Source organism: Gymnoscopelus braueri (assembly GCF_963280865.1).
Source record: "Gymnoscopelus braueri genome assembly, chromosome: 16".
NCBI classification, from domain to species: domain Eukaryota; kingdom Metazoa; phylum Chordata; class Actinopteri; order Myctophiformes; family Myctophidae; genus Gymnoscopelus; species Gymnoscopelus braueri.
Window position 1 is genome coordinate 34,797,789 of NC_137616.1, and position 24,387 is coordinate 34,822,175.

The window sequence follows — 24,387 nt, forward strand, 5'->3', positions numbered from 1 at the left end:
GAAGGATGAAACGAAATAACAAAGTTGACTACTTTGCTACAATGCAGGCTGCAAGGTTTAATTTGGCCAATCAAGCAAAAGTTAGACTAGGAAAACAAACAAGACTTTCTTCCTGTGTTGATAGATTTTTATGAAAAGGTAAAAATGTTGAGAACCGACCATTTCGTATGATGACAATGCAACAGTTTTTAGGGTAGACATTTTGTGTACAGTAGCTTGCAAGATTCCGAAACCATCTCTGTGAAAATCTCCAGTTCTCCCGATGACTCGGCTGGTTTCCAATAGGGATTTAAGTAATGCAACGTGTCAGAAACAAGTACTCTTCACCAAGTTCAACTTCCTTCGTTACTAGATTTCCAGTTAGTCAGAATGCAAAGTCGGCAGAGCGGATTGAAGAGGGAGGATGAGGAGGTTTAGAGGAAGAGGAGAAAGGATGAGCCATATAGCCAGGGACCCAGCGGGAGACTGGCCATCCCAGAATCCTCAGCTGCTACAGTGACTGCGGTGGGGGGGGGGGGGAACTATAGGCCCTTCCACTGCCATTGAAGAACAGTGTATTGTCAGTGTCACGTGTGCACGTGTACACAGGCACACAAATACTGTACATCCTGGCTCTGAGTATTTGAGTCAATAGCAATTGAACCCATTAAACCAAAGCTCTACAGAATGCCTTTTAAGCAAATCCATGCATGGTTGTGAGATTTAAAAAATGGGATTGATTCATGTGATTCCATGACATAACGCGTCTAAAATAAAGATGTTTATCCTCTTTCTTTACCCAGCTAGCAGTGTGTCCAGGAAATCCATTCATTTGGCTCTGTAACACTGCAAATATCTGTGTCCGTCTACAATAGGGCTGTAGCTATCGAATATTTTCTTACCGATTATCTTATTGATTACTTTTTCAATTGATCGATTCGATTAACACTTGAGCCCTATTTTATACTTTGTCACACAACGATGTCGTGCAAAAATTGTGAAACTAGCGGATCTACAACTTCAACGTGTCGTGGTGCACCGCGTTGAGTTTGTAGATCAGCTATTTTCACTATTTTTGAAATGTTTTGGGGATTTTAATCCATAATGACATGCCGAAATTGGTATTAGATTACTAAAAGATAATTTTTCTAATTGATTAAATGTATTAGTTCGATTAACGGTTGCACCCCTAGTGTACAATGTAACTTATGTAACTTAAATGTGAGAAATAAGATCTCTAGTTGTGATTAGTTCAGTCGTTTAGCTCTTAATAGCCCTTGGGTGTGGCCCCTTGTGTTAAATTCCTTCTGCACAAGCAATAAGAGGAACGCTGACAGGAACTTGGACGAGAGGTGCTGAAAACAGCATATTGTCATTATGTCTGTCGTAACAAAAACACAGAGGCAATTCACATGAATTCAGCGTGTGTGTGTTTGTGAGCATGTTCCGTTGCTGAATAGCGGCTACGTGTGCAAAGACAAGAGCATTCAGAAGAATGTACAAATGGACCCAAATGGACTCCAATTAACACTGAAGATTTGACCGTGTACAGTCCACCTTCTACAGGTCACCTGTAGTGGAGAGCTGTTGTCATTCTTTGCCTTTTTCAGTTAAGTATTGGGATATGGATGATTACCTAGTTCGGTTCTGTGAAACGTGTCACAGGCTTTGTGATGGATAATGCGTTACAGGACGCTAGAATTAGTGTTGCAGAAATATAATTATGAAGGTATGCAGACTGGGTGTCGACGATGCATGTAAACAAAGCCTCCAAACTTCAGCCAATGCAGAGAGAGAGAATGTGTTTTTTAGTCTTAGAAGCCTTTAATGTATAATTTAAAACCCTTACACTTGCTGGTCATCCTGAAGGCTGCTGGTCATCCCGTTGTACAGAACGCTGCTGCTAGACTAAAGCCAGGAGAAGAGGACATAATCCTTTTGTAACTGTCGTACACTGGTTGCGTGCAGGGACGGATTAACACCCAGGGAGGCCCCTGGGCCAATTATATTTTAGTTGTTTCCCCCACCACCGGCCCCACACTACCCAGAACGGGCACGCCAACACATTACTTGAGTTGTAAGGGTTAAGAAATCTTTTACAGTCTATAACCTACAGTTATTTATTTGCATGTATGAAATGAAAATACAAAATCTTAAAAATACTTGTCAGCTCTTTTAGTCAGTTGTTGCTAGTCCTGTTAAGGTGGCTCCTCACCAAACCGACGTCGGCGGCGTGCTGTGACCAGTACCTCCTTTCACTCTCCCTGACTCCGTTGGTGATTAACCGTTGACCTCACCTGCCCTCTCTGCCATGGGACTGTAAGTAACGTTCCAGTGAGTCACAGAGACCACCTGGTCACCACTGGCCCGTACCCCATCCCTGTCAGTCACCACTAATGTGTTCTGACGCACAGACTCCCGCGGGATGGGCCAGCTCAGCCTGCAGACGAGGGAGGCCGCGACGTCTCTGACCCGACTGTGAGGGAAAACAATGAATTAATAAATAAATAACACAGAAGTCAGATGGGACTGTACTGTAAGATGTTATTCTTGCCTTGAGTATGCAATTTCAAATATGTCTGCTGGTTGAGCTGCACTTGATTTAGTTCTGCTGATACTGGAAAAGAGCCTCCACTTGAAGGTGAATGCATCACTTGTAAAGATGAGATAAGCACTTCTGGCGTTGACCGCGCCTGGCTGTAATAATACACAGTCAGAAATATTAGGCGAGCAAGCTGATGTTAAATTTGCTCCTCATTAATCGGCATCATTGTATTTCACAATGATTTGTAATGCAAATGTCAATGTTTGATGTTTTGGTTGTGCACTGGGTATTGTAAGGCACCATAGTGTGTTCAGTTGTCATGCTCATTGAGCCAGGTTAGTAGGCACATTTGAACTACTGTGTTGAACGTTTTTTCATCCACCATGAAACTGGCATATTTCTGTCTGACCATGTCCCATTAAACATTGTAGTCCGTCTCTGCATCAGACCCAGATTGATGCTGATAACTATAGCAGAGCATCGTCAAACACAGCTACGCTTTTAACATACAAACCTCAAGTATTCTTTGCAACACCAACTATTCCATTTCCTCATCAGTTTTGGAACTTTGGAATGTAATGACGGCATAATGTCTCCCATAACTTGGAGCAAGTTTTAAACTTTCCAGTCAAAATACAAAATCAGCTTATTTTATCATTTCAGTTTCAATTTCCATGTCCCTGTGATCCAAAATTGATGCCTCTACACCCGGTCTTTTTTTTTTTCAACCCTCCCTTGGAGGCTATGGCTCAGGCTGGCTGATTGCCTATGAGGACTTATCAGGCCTCACTGTGTCTATGGATCTGGCCTTCTGTATAAATGATAGTCATGCCGTCATCAAGGGAGATACGTGTGGCTTCGCCGTCAGACGATGGGGTGTGAAGGAGGTCTTATATAATGAAATGACCAGTTGATGAGATTCCATTAGCTTTTATGAGGCCTGTGTGTGCATGTGCACGTGTGTTGCTAGAGTACTGCTGTATTCTTCATCAGATTGATTTAGGGCAGGTTAACCATCTGGCTATAAAGCCTCTCATCTCACTTGCTAATGGAATTTGTCCCCATCACTCGCCCCTTGGTTTGTGTGTGTGTGTGTGTGTGTGTGTGTGTGTGTGTGTGTGTGTGTGTGTGTGTGTGTGTGTGTGTGTGTGTGTGTGTGTGTGTGTGTGTCTCTCTCCCCCCTTGGTGCACGTGTGTGTGTGTGCTGCGTGCGTTTGTGTGCATATACTGTACATGCACGTGTATGTGTACTTTACCTCCTGTATACAAGCCACACTAATAAACCTAATGGCTATGAAGTCAAAGTGGGGGTTATACCTCATAAACGGATGCTACTTTTGTGGGGTTGTTATGTCATTAGAACCCTATGATATATCACTATACTGTCGAACAATATTTGAAACCCTTCCCTTCTGCACTAGTCTGTGTGAAATACGCTGCCATAATCCACGTAATCATCCAATGATATCAATTATAATGCCGTATAATTATAGCTTGTTTGACACGGATAAGCACTGCTCATAAATGTCTGTCGACTGTATTTTAGGGTGGGAACAGGGAAGATGTTATTTTTTTTCCCAGCAGTGCTTGTTATAGCGATTTATTAGTCCCAATTAAACGTTTAGGGGTGTGATTTTGATTTATCATTGCCATGATGAGGGTGGAACAATGTTAACTTTAAATTAAACCTATTTCTAGGCTATTTATTCTGTGCTCAATAGATTTTTCTCTCACTTTCTAAATCTTTATGGAGTGGCTCTGTAGGAGGCTAGCCGTCTATGGTCTGTGTGATTGTCCAGAGCTAATCTTGCAAACCAGTCTGTGCCAAATGTCTTGTGCACACTGCTAGTAGGCCAACTTAGTTAGTACCTCCTCCAATGCATGTTTTTTCATATATCGTTGCTGTCGGGCAAACTTCTGCGTTTTATGTTCATAAATCAATGCTCTTCTTCATCATATAAGAGTGTCGCACAAAAGTAGTGAAAATAGCAGATCTACAAGCTGCGAGGCATTGTGAGCTTGTAGATCGGCTATTTTCACTATTTCAAAACGTTGAAAGAAAGTAATAAAAAGGAACGGTTTCGGACGTACAAGGTTTCCACCCGACAGCGACGATATGTTGTATATGTCTTCGAAATATTTGGAGCCATACATCATAGATATGTCATAGATGACTGACGTCACTAATACGTATGATGTCCAAGATCCACATGGGAGACGCAGCGTTATTAGACCCTGTCTTATTTGCATCTCTGCTGAAATAAAATAAAATAGTTTTAACAATTTGACATTCAGTCTGCTTATGGAATTAAACCTACATTTTCTCCCCAAGACAGAGGATTTTTTTGTACTCTCTTTTTTTGTAGTGTCTGTGATTGGTGTATCTGTTCTGATCACAGTCCATGTAGGGAAAGGTCAGTGATTCATTCCAGTTTGACACGTCTACATTTTGGCAAATGTGCTGTCACAATCCATACAGGTGGTAATGTCATGCCACCTGTAACAATAAAGTAAAAAAACAAAACAATAACATGTAAACTAAGGGTGCGTGACATTAGCTGACCGGGTAGTGTGTCAAACACATAATCATGACATCCCCAGTTTGATTCCAGCTGGAGACCTATTTTCCCACTTGCTATCTAATATCAGAATTTGTCAACTATCTCACATTATGCCTGGCTCTAGTTTCAATCCCTCTGCCTTCGTGCATTTCTCATCTTATCGGGCTTCCTGAGTGCTGTCTGCGGAGTCAAATGAGCCGGATAAATGGGACGAGACGAGACACCCTGGTAGCGCTTGGCAGGACCAAGACAACAGGAGACGCGTTAAGAAGAGCCTATGGCTGCTCTGGGAGCAGCCCCGTCTGTCAACAACTGCAGGCATGGCTGGGTCCTTATTGGCTGTCGGCATGTCGGGACGCGCAGGGTGTTGTCGGTTCTCACTTTACTGTAAGACGGGGAAGTGTACCAGCTTGTGGAAAAATGTTACCTCAATCACTTTGATTTGACTTTTGCGCACACACACACACACACACACACACACACACACACACACACACAAGACACACCACCACACACAGGTACGGGTGAGGGTCATAGTTAAGAATGAATGCATGCCTGCATATGCAAACGAGGGCACACTTGTCTTTTTCTTTCTTTCTTTCTTTCTTTCTTTCTCTCTCCGTCTCTCGCCCTAGATTCCTGAAGTTGTATGCATCATGTCATATATCCGCAAGGAAGATTAAAAACCTTATTTTCCTGCTTGCTTTTGTCCGTTATAAGGTTTCTCGTGGAAGTGTGTGGGGTTAAAAATAGCCTGTGTGTGCGTGAGTGCACCGGCAGCATGTCTCTCCGTGTTTGGATACGGTAGGTCTCAGACAGTTCTGTTGCACGACAAGGGATTGAGGGCTGTCTGAGCTCAGAGCCCAAGACGTTGGCCACTTCTTCTTCAGCCAAGTGATTACCAGAGGGTATGCGCGGCACTCGGTGCCGTGCTATGAGCTTGTATATCTGCTATTTTTGAATAGCCAAAGTGTAAAATAATGCTTTTTTTAGCTTTTTAGCTTTAAAAATTACAGATGCGTTCCAGGTCTTAATGGGTTAACCTGAGGCCGATTCTACAAAATGCCTTCTGAATCTGTAGTTCTCAGCTCGCAGCGTGGCACGAAGTGCCGCGCTGTGAGCTTGTACAGTATATCTGCTATTTTTGAATAGCCAACGGTAAAATCTAAAATGACACGGAGGCTTTCCCGAAATATCTGTAGAGAAAGAACTAAAGATAATACTTTTGGATGGTTGTATAGTTGCCATGTTAACGCGACTTGTATCCACATTGTATGCGTACGTGATTTGCTCACATCACATTTACACCTATTATCTCAAATGCGTCTCCGGTAGCCAGATAGAAGTCTGCTTATGAAAATTCCTCTTAACCGAATGTACTTTTTGACCATCCTTCCTGTCTGTCATTAAGCTTCATAATAGGAGCGTAATAGAATTCCCTTTGCCCATTATGTCTGTTTATGTCCTGTCTGCACTGTATCTTTGTCTCTCTCTGCCTCTCCCATCTATTTCTCTTTTATCTCTCTAACTCGATCTCCCTCTCCCCACCTCTTCCCCTGTAATGGCCTTTTTATCCTGACCAGTGGAGAGTATCGCGACGTCGCCCCGACTTAACTTCACCACGTCTCTTGGACATAGTCGCAGAGGCGAGTCAAAGGCCGCAGAACCCTTTGGTCCGTCACAAATCCAATTTTAGCTGCAGTGGAGTGAGATAAGTGTCCGAGAACTTGTCTGAACCACTCTTACATAAGACCCCCCCCCCCCTTTGTAGCAATTACTCTGCCAGTAGCTCTCAAAATTTCTCTTTCATGTCCGCCGTCATTGGTTAAAGCACTGCCTGGCTTTGACGAATGGAGGGGCTGTTTATTTACACAAGGTACCCCTCATTTGAGGTCATTGCAACTCCACCAGTATTTCCCGCCGACAATTAGACATATATTGGTGCCGTTATCTTTGGCTGTTTTATTTATAGTGGAAAACGTATTATAATATTATTAAGGGTTATCCAGTTACGAAAAGTTTTTTTTTGCTGCCCTTGTGTTTGTCACAGGCGATGCGTGGGTGTTTGGAGGTGCAGTCACCCTCACCCATAGCCTGGATAAAACAGGTCTGTCAAACCCTTGTCAGCACATGTCTTGTCTGCTCACTCTCTCTCTTGTTCTCGATCTCCCTCTGTCTCTGTCTCTGTTTTCTCTGACTCTGATTTGCATCAGAATGAACTTGGAGATCATTTCATTATGCACATAAGCAGCAATAAAACAACTAGATGATGTCACTGGAAAATAAAGGTCTGTTTTGTGGTGGTGCTTGGGGGGGGGGGAAAGCCGTACTTTCTCGCATAGCGACCAATTGCGTCAGATCCCGCACAGATGATGGGATTTACAGAGGCACATAATAGAGGGGTTTGAGAGTATGCTTACTGAGGAACATACTATGTATTTACCGCCTAACTCCTACCAGAGTTGACTCTCGCTTGCATAAGCACAGCACTTGCCAGCTCAGCAGTCCGTCAGCCAGACTTAAAAGGCAACGGAGCGGCATGCAGATTTATGCAGATGATGTTGCCATGGGGTTCGCAGTGGTGAAACCGTGGCGACGGGAGGGTGGAGGAATGAGGTTAAATAGTGCCATGGGCTCCGGGAGGAAGCGCTCTCTACCCACAATGCCCTGCAGTGTTTGTTTAGCCACGTACGGTGGGTTGTGTGGGTTGTCTGAGGTAAAGGGGGGACTCCGTGTCTTAAGCCTCTCCAGCGAGTATTCCAGAGGCACTGTGGGATACCGTGTTAAGGACATCCAGACATTTAGGCGATGGGTCTTATGTAGGTAGTGTGGGTGATTTGTTTTAAAACGCTATCAAGGGGGTTTAACGTAAATAGCTGTTATGCCTTACGTTTTCACAAATATTTTGGCTATAGTTAAGAAGGGCAGGAATTAACTTCACTAACAAGTTAAATGACTATAATTTCCCCTAACAAAAGCGAGTTTCATCCCACCAACAACTCATCGCCTGTAAATAGTGATACAGTATGATACTGTGTGATGACAGTTTCATGACAACTGCAACGTGTTCAAACAAAAGGGATCACAGACGCTTTGCTGTAAAGCCATGTTTGAGCTTTGTCATGCTGTTGTTTAGAAAAGAAAAAGAAGGAATTAGGCAACACATAATGTAGCAGTCCCACAGTAGTTTGCCACTGTATCTTTCTATGCAAGCAGAAATCTGTGGTCAATTTCTGGTTTGACTGGTTGTGAGGAATGTTGTGACACATCTCTGAATCAACCAGGAGTTATGACCATTGACCTTCAGTGTCATGGGGCATCAATGTCATTGAATGTGAGATAATGAAAATGTATCTTTAGGAATGCTTGGAATTGGAAAATACTGTAATTGAACTGGCTGGAAATCTAGTTTTTGCAAATTGGGGTCTAATATGGCCAGGGAAAGGGAAGTCTGTGATTCTTTTCCGCAACCCGGCTCTGGATAAGTGGACAAAGATGGATGGATGGATGGGCCCAAATTGAGTTTAGATTCCCCCCCCCTCAGAGTAGTTGTATTAGGCTTTGGCTTGTAGTAGTAGGCTTTGGCTTGTTAAACCATCTTAGTGCTCTAGTCATGCAAGGTCCCATTGGAATCAGACCTGTGTGACCCATTTTGCGTCCTGTCCTGACCCACTGGTTAAGAAACCCTGCCACAGCTTGTTTGTCTGCTGAGCACTGCACAACGTCTCAGAATTCCCAGCTCTGTGTAAAGAACAAAACAAAAAGAACAAGGCCTACAATAGCGTCGCCCCACCTGCTTGACCCCATTTTCATGAAGCTCAAGTCTCCATAACCACCTTCAACCTGGTGTCCCTGTTTCGGGCATGATGTCATAGGCAAACATTTATCAAAGGGAAAGTCAAAAATCAGTCCTAGTCGTCATCAATTCTGGGGGCAGGCGGAAGATCCTTTAACCCATTCAGACCTGTTGTAACCTATATACCTTTCAATCCGGGAGCCACCTCTGTGTCTCATTAGTTGTTGCTATACATATAGCAACAAGCAACATCATTTTTTTTTTTTTTTTTTTTTTAGAATTTGAACGTTTTCAGAAAACGTATGTTAGGTTTTAGAAGGCGTTTTTAGAATTGTTGACCGGGGTCCCCCAGGGGTCCATACTTTGTCCCCTCCCTTTTTCCCTCAAACTAATGTCTTTGCCAAAAATACCCGATCTACAAGCTCATACTTGTAGATCAATGGACCACAATGGAAACAAACGCATATTTTTTTCTCTTTTTTATTTCAATTTTTTTACTGTACTGCCGTACTGTTTTCAAACTGCAATTAAAGTATTAAATCAATCAATCTGCTATTTTCACAGAATGTTTTCCCATTTTAGCAGAATGTTCACCTATTATGAATAGGATCGCTATAGGGTTCATGTGGTTAAAGAGGATACCAGAGCTAGTAAGCATTTGACATGATGGTTGTAGTTACAGAGAGGTCATGTGGGACTGTTTGATGCATCGCGGGCAACTGTTAACGCCTATTTGTCTGGTAACTGAAGTCTGGATATCGATCTGTCTGTCTCTCAGCCTCCTCTTAGACAATGGAAGCAGGAGGGAGAGGAAGGGGATGCAGAGAGAGAGAGAGAGAGTGAAGGGATGCTGAGAGAGAGGGAAGGGATGCAGAGAGAAAGTGTTAAGAGATGGAGAGAAGGGGGTGAGGGGAAGAGAGAGACACATAGTTTATTTATAGCGTGTCCAGCAGACACTAATATAGACATGTCTTGTTGTTATCACACATCCCATCCAGCCAAGTGAAGCATTTTTTTCCTCCTGTCTCCTCCACTACTTGTCACCACCCTCACAGGTCAGCTGATTTGTGTGCGTGTCCAAAGCTCTCTGTGTGTGTGTGTGTGTGTGTGTGTGTGTGTGTGTGTGTGTGTGTGTGTGTGTGTGACTGTGCACACGTGCATGTGCGCACACAAGTTGCGTGCGTATGTGTGCCAGTGATTTCTAATACCGTAAAACTGAAATGGTGATCAAATTTGAAGGTCACACATGCCTCTGTGTTTGTTTGCTACAGTGACAGGACCACATCTGTACTGTAGCTAATGTCCAGTGGCTTTAATCTTTTGATTAGGGCAGAAAAATGGCAATCTGGCAACCTGTTAGGGTTTAATCCTATGACGTTGTCAATCCTGGAGTGGGGGGGTTGTAATTTGTTCATCATCCCTTAATTACACCATGTGTCATACATTTACAGTGAGAGAAAAAAATATCTAGTAAAATTATATAGTATTAAAAGTAATATTTGAGTGATGGTGCATTCACACGGGCAGATTAAAAGATGCAACGATACAAAAATACACTGCATCTTTGTCGCTGTGTTGCTTTGTATCTGTGTTGCTCAACGCTGACGTCGCTGACGTCATCAAACGTGCGGACATCGGAGCTACTGTTTTAGCTTTGTATCTTGAACCCAGCTCAACTTGAATTTGTAGCTTTGTATCTTTGTCGCTAGAGCTACAGCTACAAACGTCGGATGTATCTTTGTATCTTCATGTCGCTGGTTTCCATTGAAAATGAATGGTGTCTTTTAATCTGCCCGTGTGAACGCACCATGAGGCTTGCTTATGGATTATTAGTATTGGGTTTGGTGTGCTGTCTGTCAAGTCTATGAAGCTGCGGTATTTTTGACACGTTTTGATGTCTGCCCAACTTCTAGCTGAACAACTTATGCCAGTTTAGAGTCCCCCGGCCTAGCGCATCCCTTAGTTTTTACACTAAGACTGAAAATGACAAGCCTATCCATCAGACATGACTGGCGGGTATTTATCTTGAGCATGAAAAAACATCCACTTATATCAGCCAGCAAATTCTCTTCTTTGAACTCATATTTTTCCTCTCCTTCCTAACCCTAAGGAATTTGGTGTTACATAAAAGGCAATTGGAGGCATGCAGTGAGTGTAAGATTTTCCATTCATACAAAAAACAAAAGACAAACACTTCTCTTTTGTTTTGTTTTTAAACATTGCAGCCATATTATGCGCTGTGCAAATAGCAAAACTTTCCTTTCAGGAACACGGCAAATACAAAGTGTGTCAGTTTTAGTATCTGTAGCAGTACTGTATGTGTGTGTTTAAGGTCCAAGGTCACTTCACACATGGTCCCCACTACTCTCATTTTCACCACAGGGCCAAAAGGGGCTTTCACAGAGTTGACCAAATATTTAGATCACTCGTCATCCCCCTAAAACAAACATCATCATCTGAGCCTGACCACTTGTTTAAGAACTGCCGACAACAAAATGAATTATGCGACAGAGGGTCTATCGTTTCACATAAACGGGATAAGTGCATGTAATCCCCAGTTAGAAACATTTCTGAGCTCTGTTTGGCCCTGTCATACAAAAGTAGCTAATGATTAAAAACTGCGCTCACACACACACACACACACACACACACACACACACACACACACACACACACACACACACACACACACACACACACACACACTCCTCTTTGAAGTATAATCCATTTGACCCTTTCTCTTTTACACTTGTCACTCCTGGAGTAATGCTCTGAAGTAAAGCATTGCTGATGTCATGTGCGTACACATACATTAGATGTGGGTGTACAGACATGCACACAGAGGCCCACAATGTGTGTGTGTACATGTATACTTACACGCAGATAAAGTATCATTGCATTCACTGGAAAAACAAACCAATTTTCACGCACATTTTTAAACACCTCCCCACATTTTAACACACACACACACACACACACACATACACACAGACACACAGACACAGACACACACACACACACACACACACATACGCACACATCCTGCTCTCTCATTCTCAGAAACACACAGAAACGGACTTAAACACTTTCACTTACTCTCCTGAAACTGCACATGCACGCACCCATCCCCCCCCCCCCCACCCCAAAAAAACAGACACACGCACATGTGCGCACACGCACACACTCTTTAACACACAAGTAAGACGCGCGAACGCGGGAAGCGAACGCCCAAAAAACTAAATAATAATGAAAAGAAATCATCTAAAAAAAAGTAACCAATAAAAAAATATATTAAAAATAGAAAAAAATTCTGCGTTAAAAGGAGCATCTTAGAAAAATACAAATTCACCAAAAAAAAACTTTGAATGTTTTTGAAAAATTCAACAAAGTGTTTGAAGTGCCTGTTTCACCCACTTCCGGGGGGCGGAGCCAAAATCCGAGCCCGAAGTATTTGTTCGTAGACCCCCACTTAGGGGGGGTAGAAAAAGTTTCGGAGCGATTCGGGCACTTTTCATTTAACATGGGGTTTCAATGGGGAGTTTTTAGGAGCCTTCTCCGGGGCGTGGCTTCCGGGGGAAGGGGCGGGCTTAAACGCAACCTTGACAGGTGTGTTCAGTTTTCAAAGACCTTTCATTTGATGTATGGTACGTCTATATTGGACATTTACTTGGCTGCACACAGGGCTGAGGATTGGAGCCACACATACTGCACCACACATACTGCACACAGAGACACAGAGAGATATGCACACAGAGACACAGCCCGAGCACGGTTTCATAGTAAGCTCCACTTGCGCGGAGGCGCGCCTTCGGCGCGCCTCCTTCCGCTGCGTTCGCAATGAGCTCCAGAGAGTGCGGGCACGCAGGGAGGTGAGGCGTTCTCAGAGCAAGTGCCATGTTCTGTCAGATGGGGTTAGCTCCCCTGCAGCTGATGAGACAGACTAGGCTTTGAAGCCCTTCCAGGGGCCTGTGGTTTACGTGCGTGGGTTGCCAGGTTCTGCCATCCCCCTCATTAATGCAGCATGGGTGCCCACTTAACTTGTTCGTCTCTGACTCCCCAGTCGGCTCTGCCTGCCTGTGACCGAACAGCAGGCAGCAGAGCTGTGCACACGTACACACACACACACACACACACACACACACACACACACACACACACACACACACACACACACACACACACACACACACACACACACACACACACACACACACACACACACACACACACACACACACACACACACACACACACACACATTTTATGCACACATATACATGGCACCATATTCGTTCGTAGGGAACAATACAGTACATGCAGACACATGGCTTGACATGTTTGCATGCATTCCTGTACACACACCCACACACAAACACACAAATGCACATGCACCGGTGAGGCTGCACCACAGCATGCAGTGACATGCACAGAATAAGGTACACACAAACCCATTATTCCTGTACAGCTCTATTTCGTGTGTGTGTGTGTGTGTGTGTGTGTGTGTGTGCCTGCCTGCTTTGTTTGCACCAGGTCCTGACAAGGTTTCTCTGACAACGGCAGATATGGAACCGCAATCAAATGCTTCCTATCAGTAAAACCACATCAGATCCTTTTCTCACCTGACTTCCTCTGAAGGTGTGCCTCCTTTCTCTAAAAAATCTCTCTTATCTATTTTTACTCCCTCCCTTTCTCCCACTCCCTCTCCCTGCTGTGTAAAGCCTGATTTATACTTTGTCGTATGACAAAAATGCCGAAAATAGCAGACCTACAAGCTCACAACACATCGCACTCCGTGACGTGTTGTGAGCTTTTTCGCTATTTTCGTGATTTTGTAAATCAGCCTTAAAGCTGTCCCCCACCAATGCTTCTTTCATGAGATAGGAATTCCTGTTGCATGTACAGTACTGTATGTGACCCCACCCTCCCATCACACTGGTGCAGTTCCAGTATGTTCTCTCAAAAGTGTGTTCTAATTCTCTTTGATGAAGACTTTATTGTCTGACGGAGGGGACTTTCTGTAGCCAGAGGTTAGATTGCACGGAATGTACTGCTTGCTAACTTGGCTGCTGGCAGAGAGAGGGAGAGAGGGACGTTTAGAGATTGTTTAGACTGTTTCTCCTCTTTCTTCAACATCTTGAGGTAATTGACCCAACCTCCTGCTTTGAGAACACACACACACACACAAATGCACACACACACACACACACACACACACACACACACACACACACACACACACACACACACACACACACACACACACACACACACACACACACACACACACACACACAGGCATACACACAACTAGGTATAAACACACTTAGGACCATTCTCTTGCGCACACACACACACACACACACACACACACACACACACACACACACACACACACACACACACACACACACACACACACACACACACGTGTGCGCGCGTGCATGCACGAAACAGGCACAGATGGGTTTCAAAATCCCCACCCTGCCTCTCTGTTTCTCTTTCTCTCACACACACACACACACACACACACACACACACACACACACACACACACACACACACACACACTGGCCGCACATAACATGCTCATTCACACATCACTGAGAGAATATCCATGTCTTGATGCTGAAACACTGCAGTACATCTGTAAAGGGGAGATGAAAGCTTTAAGCCGAGCCAGGAAAAATAAAACTCAGAGCCGTTTCAACAACGCACCACCGGCCTCTCAACAGCCATGAGCTCCCACTCCAAAACCATGAGGGGATTCCAAAGCCAACGTCCTTTCTAAACCATACGCACAGTAAAATCTTCAGTGTGAGAGATTACAAATGGAACCAAATGGACCCTTAAGGTAGATTTTATGCTTAAGTTTCGTGCATGCAGAGTCGAGGGGGAGACGGAAGACCCCGCCCCACGGGCAGGGCGGTCCGCTCTGTGTAGGAGTCCGTCACGCTCGCTAACTACCAGAGCTGAGCGAGACATTTGGTTATTTGGAACATATATATTAACACTGAGGATTTTATTGAGTACTCTCTCACCAAAGCTGCATTGATATAGTCTGCTACTCTGTATGGAGAAGCTTGGTTCTTATCTGAGTAGGCTCCCTTTACTGTATGGTGGGTGGTCATAGCTTGGGGATGGCCATAGCTTAATGGCTAGAGAGACTGTCTGATAATCAGAAGCTCACCAGTTCGCCTCCTGGCCTGCCCAGCATACATGTTGAAGTGTCCCTGATCAAGTGGCGGCAGTGGCTCAGGGGTAGAGTGGCCGGTAGAGCGGCTGGATGGAAGCCGTGAGGTTTCCAGTTCGATCCCGGGCTCCCCCAGAAGAGTTGGTGTCAAAGTGTCCTTGAGCAAGACGCTGAACCCCTAATTGCTCCCGATGAGCAGGTTGGTGCCTTGCATGGTTTCCTCCGCCATCGGTGTATGAATGTGTGTGTGTGAATGGGTGAATGTAATGCACAACCTATGTAAAGCGCTTTGGATAAAAGCGCTATATAAATGCACCATTTACCAAGACACTTAGCCCCTGACAGCTCCCCTCGAGTGCCTCTGAGCAGCCATCAGCTGGGTGAAGCTGAAACTGAATCCCCTACAGAATTAATCTACCTTCTTTGGCAAAATTAGAAAAGCTCAACTATGTCATTTTGAGACAGAGCGACGAGTCAGTGAGAAGCGTGCTGAGCTCTGAAGTAGGCGTATATACGACACCACAGAAAAAGACTACCGTACGGAAGTAGTGAATATTGATAACAAAGTTTTAAACTAGTAGTTTCTAGTTGTACTGTAGGTGTGAAATGAATCGGGCTCGTGCAACCGCATGACCTATTTCTTACCTAAAGTGTAAATCCTTCACAAACAAGCTGCCAGAGATGAGCATTGAGTAGTCTGTTCACCTCCTCCCTCTCAGTGAGCTCCCCAGCCTGGAACAGCTACTCGCTTTGATCTGCTTGGACCACCAGAGCTCACACTGGAGCAAAGCTCACTTATTTAGGAGGATGCCAACCATGACATGTGCATGTACACACCCAATTTATTGCATTTTGCAAATGTGTGCACTGTGAACATTCGCTCGATGCTGCTGGTGTGAATTCAGCGTAACGACTTAAATTGGGAGAAATGGGAGCGGGGGGGGGGGGGGGGGGGGGGGAATAATTGGCTACTCAAAATTTGGAAGTGGAAAAAAAAAAGTTTTGGTCAGTTTGAGGTTATTGCCATGGCGTGGGCATCTGGTTAGACTGATAAGCCCCCCAACACACACACACACACACACACACACACACACACACACACACACACCATGCTGGGAGTGGTGGTATTAAAGGTAATGTCAGGGCAGGGTTGGAAACTGGGGTAATGGAAGATGTAAGTTGAAAAGTTTAAGAAAGTGAGAGGTCGAAGAGTAGGAAGTATTGGAGGCGGAAAAAGGAAGGAAGAGAGCGGCAGGGCAAAGAAGGGAGAGAGAAATTTCAAAGTCTTGTTAAGAAGGTAGAAATGAGCAGTGAGGGGTGGGCGAGATGGAAGTAGAGGAGATGAAATAGAAGTAATAAAAAGGTTAAGCTGGGCTCACACTACAGTAGATTTAAAATTCAAACCGATTTTGAAATCAGGTTGCATCACACATGAGGAGAATCTTAACAGATTCTCAAGGTTCAAGGTTGTTCTTTATGGTTGTATATCATGTGCAACCATAAAGAGTAAATCATACATAAGAGTAAATCTTATTTTTTGGGGCATTGTTGCGATGATGGATATCATTCCTTAGGCCAGGGGTTTTGTCCCCTAAGTAACTAGGAACCTCGTATCAAATGAGTCTGTCCTAATAGGGACACCGATATGAAAATATGTTTTGGCATGAATTAAATTGTCATAATTTTGCATTATTTATAACTAGACCAGTTGACTGTTGGGCACACCAGTTTTTTTTCCTCTGTAGCACTTTTAGATTTGCTTCAAAATGTAAAGTGCGTTATAAATAAAATGTATTATTATTATGTATTTTTGTGCTGTGGGTACGCCGACAGTGAGCGGAGAGGAGAGTGACTGTGGAAGTGGGTCACAGTGGCCCTGACGTGATGTAAAGTGACGTGGACGCGCAGAGAGAGGGACGGGCCACTGTCTGCGTCATGTTTTGTCTCGCATGCACGCACGGTCGCACGTGCACACACACGGATACACGGATACATGCCTACACATATACACAGTGAGATCCGTGCCAAACATGGGCACGTGCGCACACACACATCACCTCATTTCATTGGATAAACAACACTTGCACAGTGGTAAAAATAGCTCACCAGATTGTGCGAGGACAAGGTTTCCCCTTCTATCTGTCTCATTCTCCTCCACCCCCTTCTCTCTCTTTCTCTCTCTGTCTCTCTCTCTCTCTGTCTGCCTGCTTTGGCGATGATGTATGTTGAAATGAATTGAATTGAAAATACTTATTGTCTACTTTTTGCCTGCAAAATAAACCGATTAAAACAGATTTACATAAAAACACAATAGAAGCAACAATAAAAAGGAGCACCAAGTACTCAATGGCGAGGTATGATTTAGGGTAAATATAAAATGCTGTCTGCTGCAGTAGCAGGCTGGCTTCAAAACATTGTTTTATGGGTTTGTTTGCAGCCTGTAATTGTACTGCCCACTTTAGTTACTTTAGAAAGCTTTGCATTGTTTTTGACACTAAGGTACCAGGAACCAGGACGCAATGTTAAAAGTGACACTACTTTAAGTTAGGGATTGGTATTCTCTTTTTAGCTAAATTCCTTAGTTCCTGCAGGAAGAGTCTTTGCTGGGCATTTTTGTAGATGCATTCCATATGATCTGTAAGGTAAAAGAATGGTCTAATTATACAGTACCCTTTTGTTAGAACAACCTTGTGTTAGTTGGGCATTGTTAAAGTGCCCCCCCCCTCCCATGTGTCTTGTGTAGTCATTTGTGTCTGTTGTGCTTCCCTGCTGTGAGTGTGCATACAGTAAATCTGTGCATAATTTAAGCACAACCACTTAATCACATGTCATGAAGTGATTTAACATCCATCTCTCACTCCCTCCTGACACATCAACGGCTTAGAGTAATGGAAAGGGAGATAGGGTAGTGGGCACTCTATCGTGTCTGGAGAAAACTGTCGCCACATATTGCTCAGAGCGGTTGGATATCCTCTCTTTGGTCCAATGCAGGCAATTGCTGGACTGGTGGTAGTTGTGAGCCTGGCACATGAAGGTGTAGAACTCAAGTCATTTTGATTCTCTTCTAGAAGAGCACTCCTTTTTAATTGGCTGATAAGGCGCTGAGAGGAGCTTCATATGATCTGTGGGCTTTCTGAATCACAGATTGAGGTTTCCCCACCTCTTCAAGCAATATGGAATAATAAGTATATCAAGAAATATTTCCCACTCATAAAGCAGTGGTGGACGTTTCTCTTCTCTTCCTTTCTCTCTGTCAGTCTAGTATAGGCCTGTCGGTTCGCTGTCGGACCACGGTGGTCATGGCTGAGGAACCTTCATTCTTAATCGGCTTGAGGTCTGGCTGCAGGTTAGTCCAACAGATTGATCCAGATTAGAGGGTCACAGGGCAGGGAGAGGGGATTATCAGCCCGGGTCACTGCAGCTCTCCCCCATCTAGCTGGCCAACAAATCATCTATCCAGCCAGCCCACTGTCCAGCACTGTCTGCCACAGCTCCCCGCCTCTTGAAAAATCACAGAGGTCTGACTGAGAATGTGGACCAACTGACCCGGCTGGACAAACTGGTCACAATGCTTCTTCACTCGGGTCCCCTTTCAGGGTTAGGGAGTCAAATTGTTTTGTTTTGTTTTCCTTGTGTAAAGGGTTTTATCTGTGGGTAAATGTTTTTGGTTGCACTGCAGTCGACTTTTAGTTTCATGTTGCCTGCTACAGCATTATTATGGTAATCGGCGGTGTGCTCTCGGTGAAGTTGGCACACTTCAACTTTAATTTACAATTAAAGTCCACTCCATGGAAAGTGTATTAACCCTGATCCTGGTCTCACGTCAGCTTGGTGACATCTGCGTTCACAAAACTGCAGGACCAGGGTGTAACTAATGCCTGGGACTGATTGTGTATCAGTGAGAGTCTAATCCAGGTTGCCCATGACCGATATGTGAAATGGTGGCGGTCCTGCAGAATAGCGCCCCCTGGCCACAGAATGTGGAAGAAATGGGTTCTAGGAATCTAGGTTAATGAATGGAGCAGCCTGTTATACTGGTTTGGGTCAGTTATATAATTTGTAAACAATTTGTTTTGTTTTTGTGTTTCAAGCCTTGAGTCGCCCATCACTCACTCTCTGTGTGAGTGGGAGTGAGTGAGTGAGTGAGTGTGTGTGTGTGTGTGTGTGTGTGTGTGTGTGTGTGTGTGTGTGGGGAGAGTGCTTGTACTGGTGTGTGTTTGAGTGACTCTTTCATTCCGTCTGTTTCTTTGCATGTGTGATATTTCTACAGGCAGCAACTTCACCTCTGTATCATCCAACCAACCAGACACCCTTCAGACTTTCTCCTCACCTACCCATCCCACTGCTGTCTGTGGAACTGTCCCTAGCGCACCTCCACTAGCTCTGTACTTTCATGTACAATATCATAACTGTGTGTGTGTGTGCGTGCGTGTGTGTTCCTGACGAGCTGTCTGTGGAGTTCCTCTCGATACTTCTGCTTTGATCTTGTTGTAAATTAAACATGCTTCTTTTAGAGAACTGGTCTCTGTGCTCCCCAGCACAGTTAAATCACGCTCCACGTTCTCCCAGGCGGAGCTGCCGCCCCCAATCTGAACTCACCAAAGTTTATGCAAGTCCATGTAGTGTGCTCGTTTGATGCAACACAAAGTTGTGTAGATGTCACTATGTTGAAATTAAAGAGCATAATGTCGTATCAAACATTTGACATAGAAATTAGTTACATACTGTAAAAATTATGTCTTTTACCCATTGAAAATCCACCCATGGAGACATCCACTCTTACTGTAGGTGACACAAACGGTAGGACTGGATAATACGGACAAAATCTAATCTCTAATATTTTTGACCTAATACCTCAATATCAATCATGATTGAGATTTATGATAAACAACCACATACAGTATCTGAAACAAACTGCCAGAAAACTGCAGGTCTGCTGCCACTCTTACGTCTTTTAAATCCCAGCTAAAGACCTTTCTGTTTGCCGCTACATTCATTGAGGTTCATTTTTTTTTTGTGTGGCTGAAATGATGAAAAATGCCTGTAATCAGAAATGATCTCAGCTGAAACATCAGCAAACTACTGCACATATTTTACATACAGTAGTAGACTTTGATGTATGGGTGACTGGAGTCTCCGTTCACAAAGTGTTTCCCAAAGAGCATGTCAACCGTCTGAGCGCTGTGGGGTCATTTTGCTCCATTGGTCCTGTCTGACTGTATTACCCTTCATGGTCTTTAAAATGCAAATCTCTCCTCTCTCTTTCTCTCTCCCAGACCCCTCTTCCAACTACATCAGACAGCTGGAGACGAAAGTGCGCATTCTAGAGGACGACAACAATAAGCTTCTCTCTCAGGTGAGGTCATGTGGCAGACATACATTCACTCGCACATACAGTAGCACTCATAAACTGTGTAATGCAGTACTGTTGCATCCAAAATATCAGTGTATGAGTTGCGTAGACATTCAATAAACCACCCAGACAAAAGAATAAAGCCTGTCCCAGCGGTTGGTATATCTACCCTCTCGTACCGCCCACTCTCACAGCGTCGAGGCGTCATCATCAGGACACGCATATATGATACAATGGCGACAGCTACGAGACCAAACGGTGGCTCGATGCCTCTCTGCAACTGCCTCTTCTTCATAGCAGGGCTGCGTGTTTATCCGATGTTTAATTCATGGGGAGTCAGTAAGCTTCCGTAAGGAGCCGTAACGTTGGAGCCCGAGGCGGATTGTCGGAGCAGCGGAGAGGCGCTGAGAGGAGGAGGAAGAGGAGAGAAGAGAAAAATGAGCAGTGAAAGCGACAGTTACAGCGGAGATCGTGGGAGTGGAGGGGAGAAAGTGACACTTCCAGTTCACCTGGAGGTCACGTCTTGGCTTGAGGTGTTGTTTGTATAGAGTATAAACATCTGTATCGAACGATGACCAGTGACATGTATATGGATTGTAGACGATAACCATTGACAAGGTTCCCTATTTAGGTTGTGATTTATTTTGCCTCTTTGAAATGTATTCATACGTTTATATATATATATATATATATAGAGAGAGAGAGAGTATAAATACTGAGAAAAAAAGAGGTTGTACCTCAACAATGGGATTTCTCAGCGGAGTGCTAAACCCAAAATCCAGTATATAAAACGGGAATCAAAATCCCCAAAAGGCAGCACATACAAAATTTCAAAGTCAATGGAGGACAAAGTACTCACATTTCCATTTTTATTATTGGCATACACCAATAAACTTAATGATTACGCTTTTCCGCCAAGAGCCTTCATCAGAGCATTAACACATACTGTAGATTCAACTCAATTTGCAGTAAACTGCAGTATATAATGTGTGCTAGAATTGTCTTTCTCTAACTATTCGAAAATATTCTTTTCATTACTGTATGTGACTCACCTGGTTTCAACTCAGATGCAGCTACATGGATCAGTATTAGTGAGCCTTTGTTTCTCTTTTCTTATGCTTCTTTTTTTCTGCCCAATTATCGCTTGGCAGATCCATGACCCTGTGAGTAGGCAAAAGTGCGTGTGGGCGGGCGTCACTGACACGAAGCCCCAGTGATCCAAGTAATTATCTCTGAAGTGCTGCAATTAGGAGCTACACGTTGTCTTATACTGCTTTAATGTCGGGTATCTAATATTAACCTCAGTTTTTGAGATGACACTGCTTTTAAAAATCATAGCTTGGCTGAATATTTATTTTGAATCACCGTGGTAGGCACCAAAAAACCAGCTGTGATTTCAAGCGGTGTGGTACACTTAAAATGATTACCAGCTCCACGCTAGGAAAGGCACGCACGCCATAAGATAATATTAGCCAAAGTCTGTGTAGTGCAAAAGGGTTACAGAGAAGCATCTGTCAAATAAACAACTTGAACATGATGCATGATTAAACCCTGCCGTCAGTAGTGTACCTTTTTTATTTACTGTGACTTAAGAGAGCTTTGCCTCAAACTATCAAGTGTTACACATGCATACTGTCATCCACAATGTTTTCCTTTTCAGCGACTTGGCCACTGGACAATTGACCAAGTCTATGTGGGTAACCAGTAACGGATAATAAGTCCAACAACAGGCCAACACATCAACATTTTTTTCTCTCCACAGGCTTATAGCCGGTATAGCTTATCACAGATACCATCCAAGAAGGTAACTCTCTCCTGTATGCCACTGATTGTCTGACTTCTCTTGAAACACTACTCTGCTGAGCTCAATTGGGCCTGCTTCTTTTTTTCTCCTTGTTCTGTTAGTCTGAATGTCTTTCCGGTGATGGGACTTTCACAGCTGTTGGCTTGCTGCAAGAACACGCGGACGTTGTTTTTAATCTTCTGCTAGCATGGCAAAATAAACACATGCACAAGGGTGGCACCGGCTGTGTGTGGCCTGGTCTTGGCAAGGTGCCTTCCATTTGTTCCCAGTGCTATTCTGCAGAGCACAGCACAGTGGGGTGGCTTGGTACAAGGTAGCCTGTAGGTGAATGAATGCTAGATTGTGCTTTGGTGCATGAACGCCACTCGCTTGTCCAGGCTTGTCAGGACGTCTGGTGGGGTAAATAATTTAAGGTACGTGGGGGGGGGGGGGATAGGTAGATCCCAGCATCCATTATGCATGGCGGACAACTGGCACGAGGGTGTGTAATTGGAGAATGTAGGATTTTATCAAATATTTATGAATGTTATCTCGTCGTTTTTGTCATTCAGAAATGTTATGTTTGTCTGTCTTGTTCCGAGCGAGACTTGAAATGTTATCAGGGCCTGCTCCGGCTCATTTAATTGGGTGATACAAATGGTGCATTTGTTAGAATACTATTACTGTAGTATCATATAATGACGTGTATATTGTTGCACACATATTATTTTACCTTTTTATTCTGCAGTAGTTTCCCACGTCACTGTTATGCAAGAGCCTGCTTACTGGTGTGTCTCAATACTCACAGGTGGTTTACAACGGATTATATGCCTCAATGGACCTATATATTACCTAACATCCCACGTGGTGAAACTGGCGTTCGAGTGAAGCCTGTGTTGACCATGAAGGAAACAATAGCAGTTTATCAGAGGAATGTTGACCCGCCACACCAGCTCGTCTGATTGGTTTAAAAAAACTGCCATAAAAGGGACTAGAGAAATGACAAACACAGAAGCACATGGCCATGGACATAGAGACGTGTGTGTGTGTGTGAAGTGCGTCAAAATGTGTAGCACTTGGTGTGACATTCTCTTGCCGGTACTCTGATACTCTGTCATCAACAAGAGAGTGCTCGGCATGACTCACAGAAGTTAATGATTTATATGACAGATTACCTCCCATCCATTTACTGAAGCCAAATTGACCTTGATGAAACTGTGCTCAGGAGAACTTAAAATGGCGAGAGACCGATGAACAATGACTGAATTATTGACTAAGGCACAGTATCAGATACATTATGAAGTCAAAAATGTATTTGATTGAACATGGATCTCTGCTTGATGTATCATTTGTTACAGATTTTACACAAATACCCCTTTCTTTGGTGCCGAGCCAAACTGTAAAATACAGAAGTACAATTTATAAAGGAGGGGTCGTGCAACTCTACTATGCTCCAAACGTTTATTCAACAAACACACTATATCACAGTCTCTTGAATGACCATACCACTGGCCTGGCATGTTTAGCCCATTGACTATAACTCACCATAAACTTGACATTAATGCAGAACATTCTCCAAAGCATACCGTAGATTGTTTGATTTTTGAGGAAGCGATTGGACTCCATTCATTTCAATACGGTATTAAAAAGCAGCTTGCAGAGATCCTGTAATATACAACATAGATTTCACTATGCTCAGTATGCTGTGTTGAAAAGTCTAGCCAAAGATTTTCCCTGCAGAAAACATTAAGTTACGGGGGAAAAAATTGAATGTCTATAATGACATCTTGAGCCTATTTTCAAAGGGATAGTTGACCCCCAAAATGACTTTTTTTTCCTTATCGATTATTCACCCCATGGAGACTTGAATTCATGGATATTTTTGTCACATTCCTAAGCCAATAATGTGATGACCGGCAGCGGTTCCGGTAGGAGACACAAAGAGTCTCCTTCGCTCCCTACCGGTCCGCTGGTCATCAAATTGTTGGCTTAGGAATGCGACAAAAAAACTAAATTATCCATGAAGTCTCCATGGGGTGACTAATCGATAGGAAAAAAAGTATTTTTTGGGGTGAACTATCCCTTTAAGCCTGAATTATACTTCATGGTATCACCATGTCGCACGGCGAAAAGGGCCAACCTACAAACTCGCAACACATTGCATCCTCGTGGGTTGTTGT

The 24,387-nt window shown here is 43.8% G+C and overlaps 1 protein-coding gene across 3 annotated transcripts in view; it reads left to right on the forward strand.

Annotated features, from left to right (window-relative positions):
- Positions 1-24,387, forward strand: part of ccdc85cb (coiled-coil domain containing 85C, b) — a 59,727-nt gene that overhangs the window by 22,531 nt on the left and 12,809 nt on the right. For 2 of the 3 annotated variants that reach the window (XM_080453874.1, XM_080453875.1), the window contains exons 3-4: positions 20,348-20,427; positions 22,187-22,228. In XM_080453874.1, the coding sequence (XP_080310000.1) occupies positions 20,348-20,427; positions 22,187-22,228 (122 nt within the window). The remainder of the gene's footprint in view (positions 1-20,347; positions 20,428-22,186; positions 22,229-24,387) is intronic. The other variant, XM_080453876.1, reaches the window with a different exon arrangement.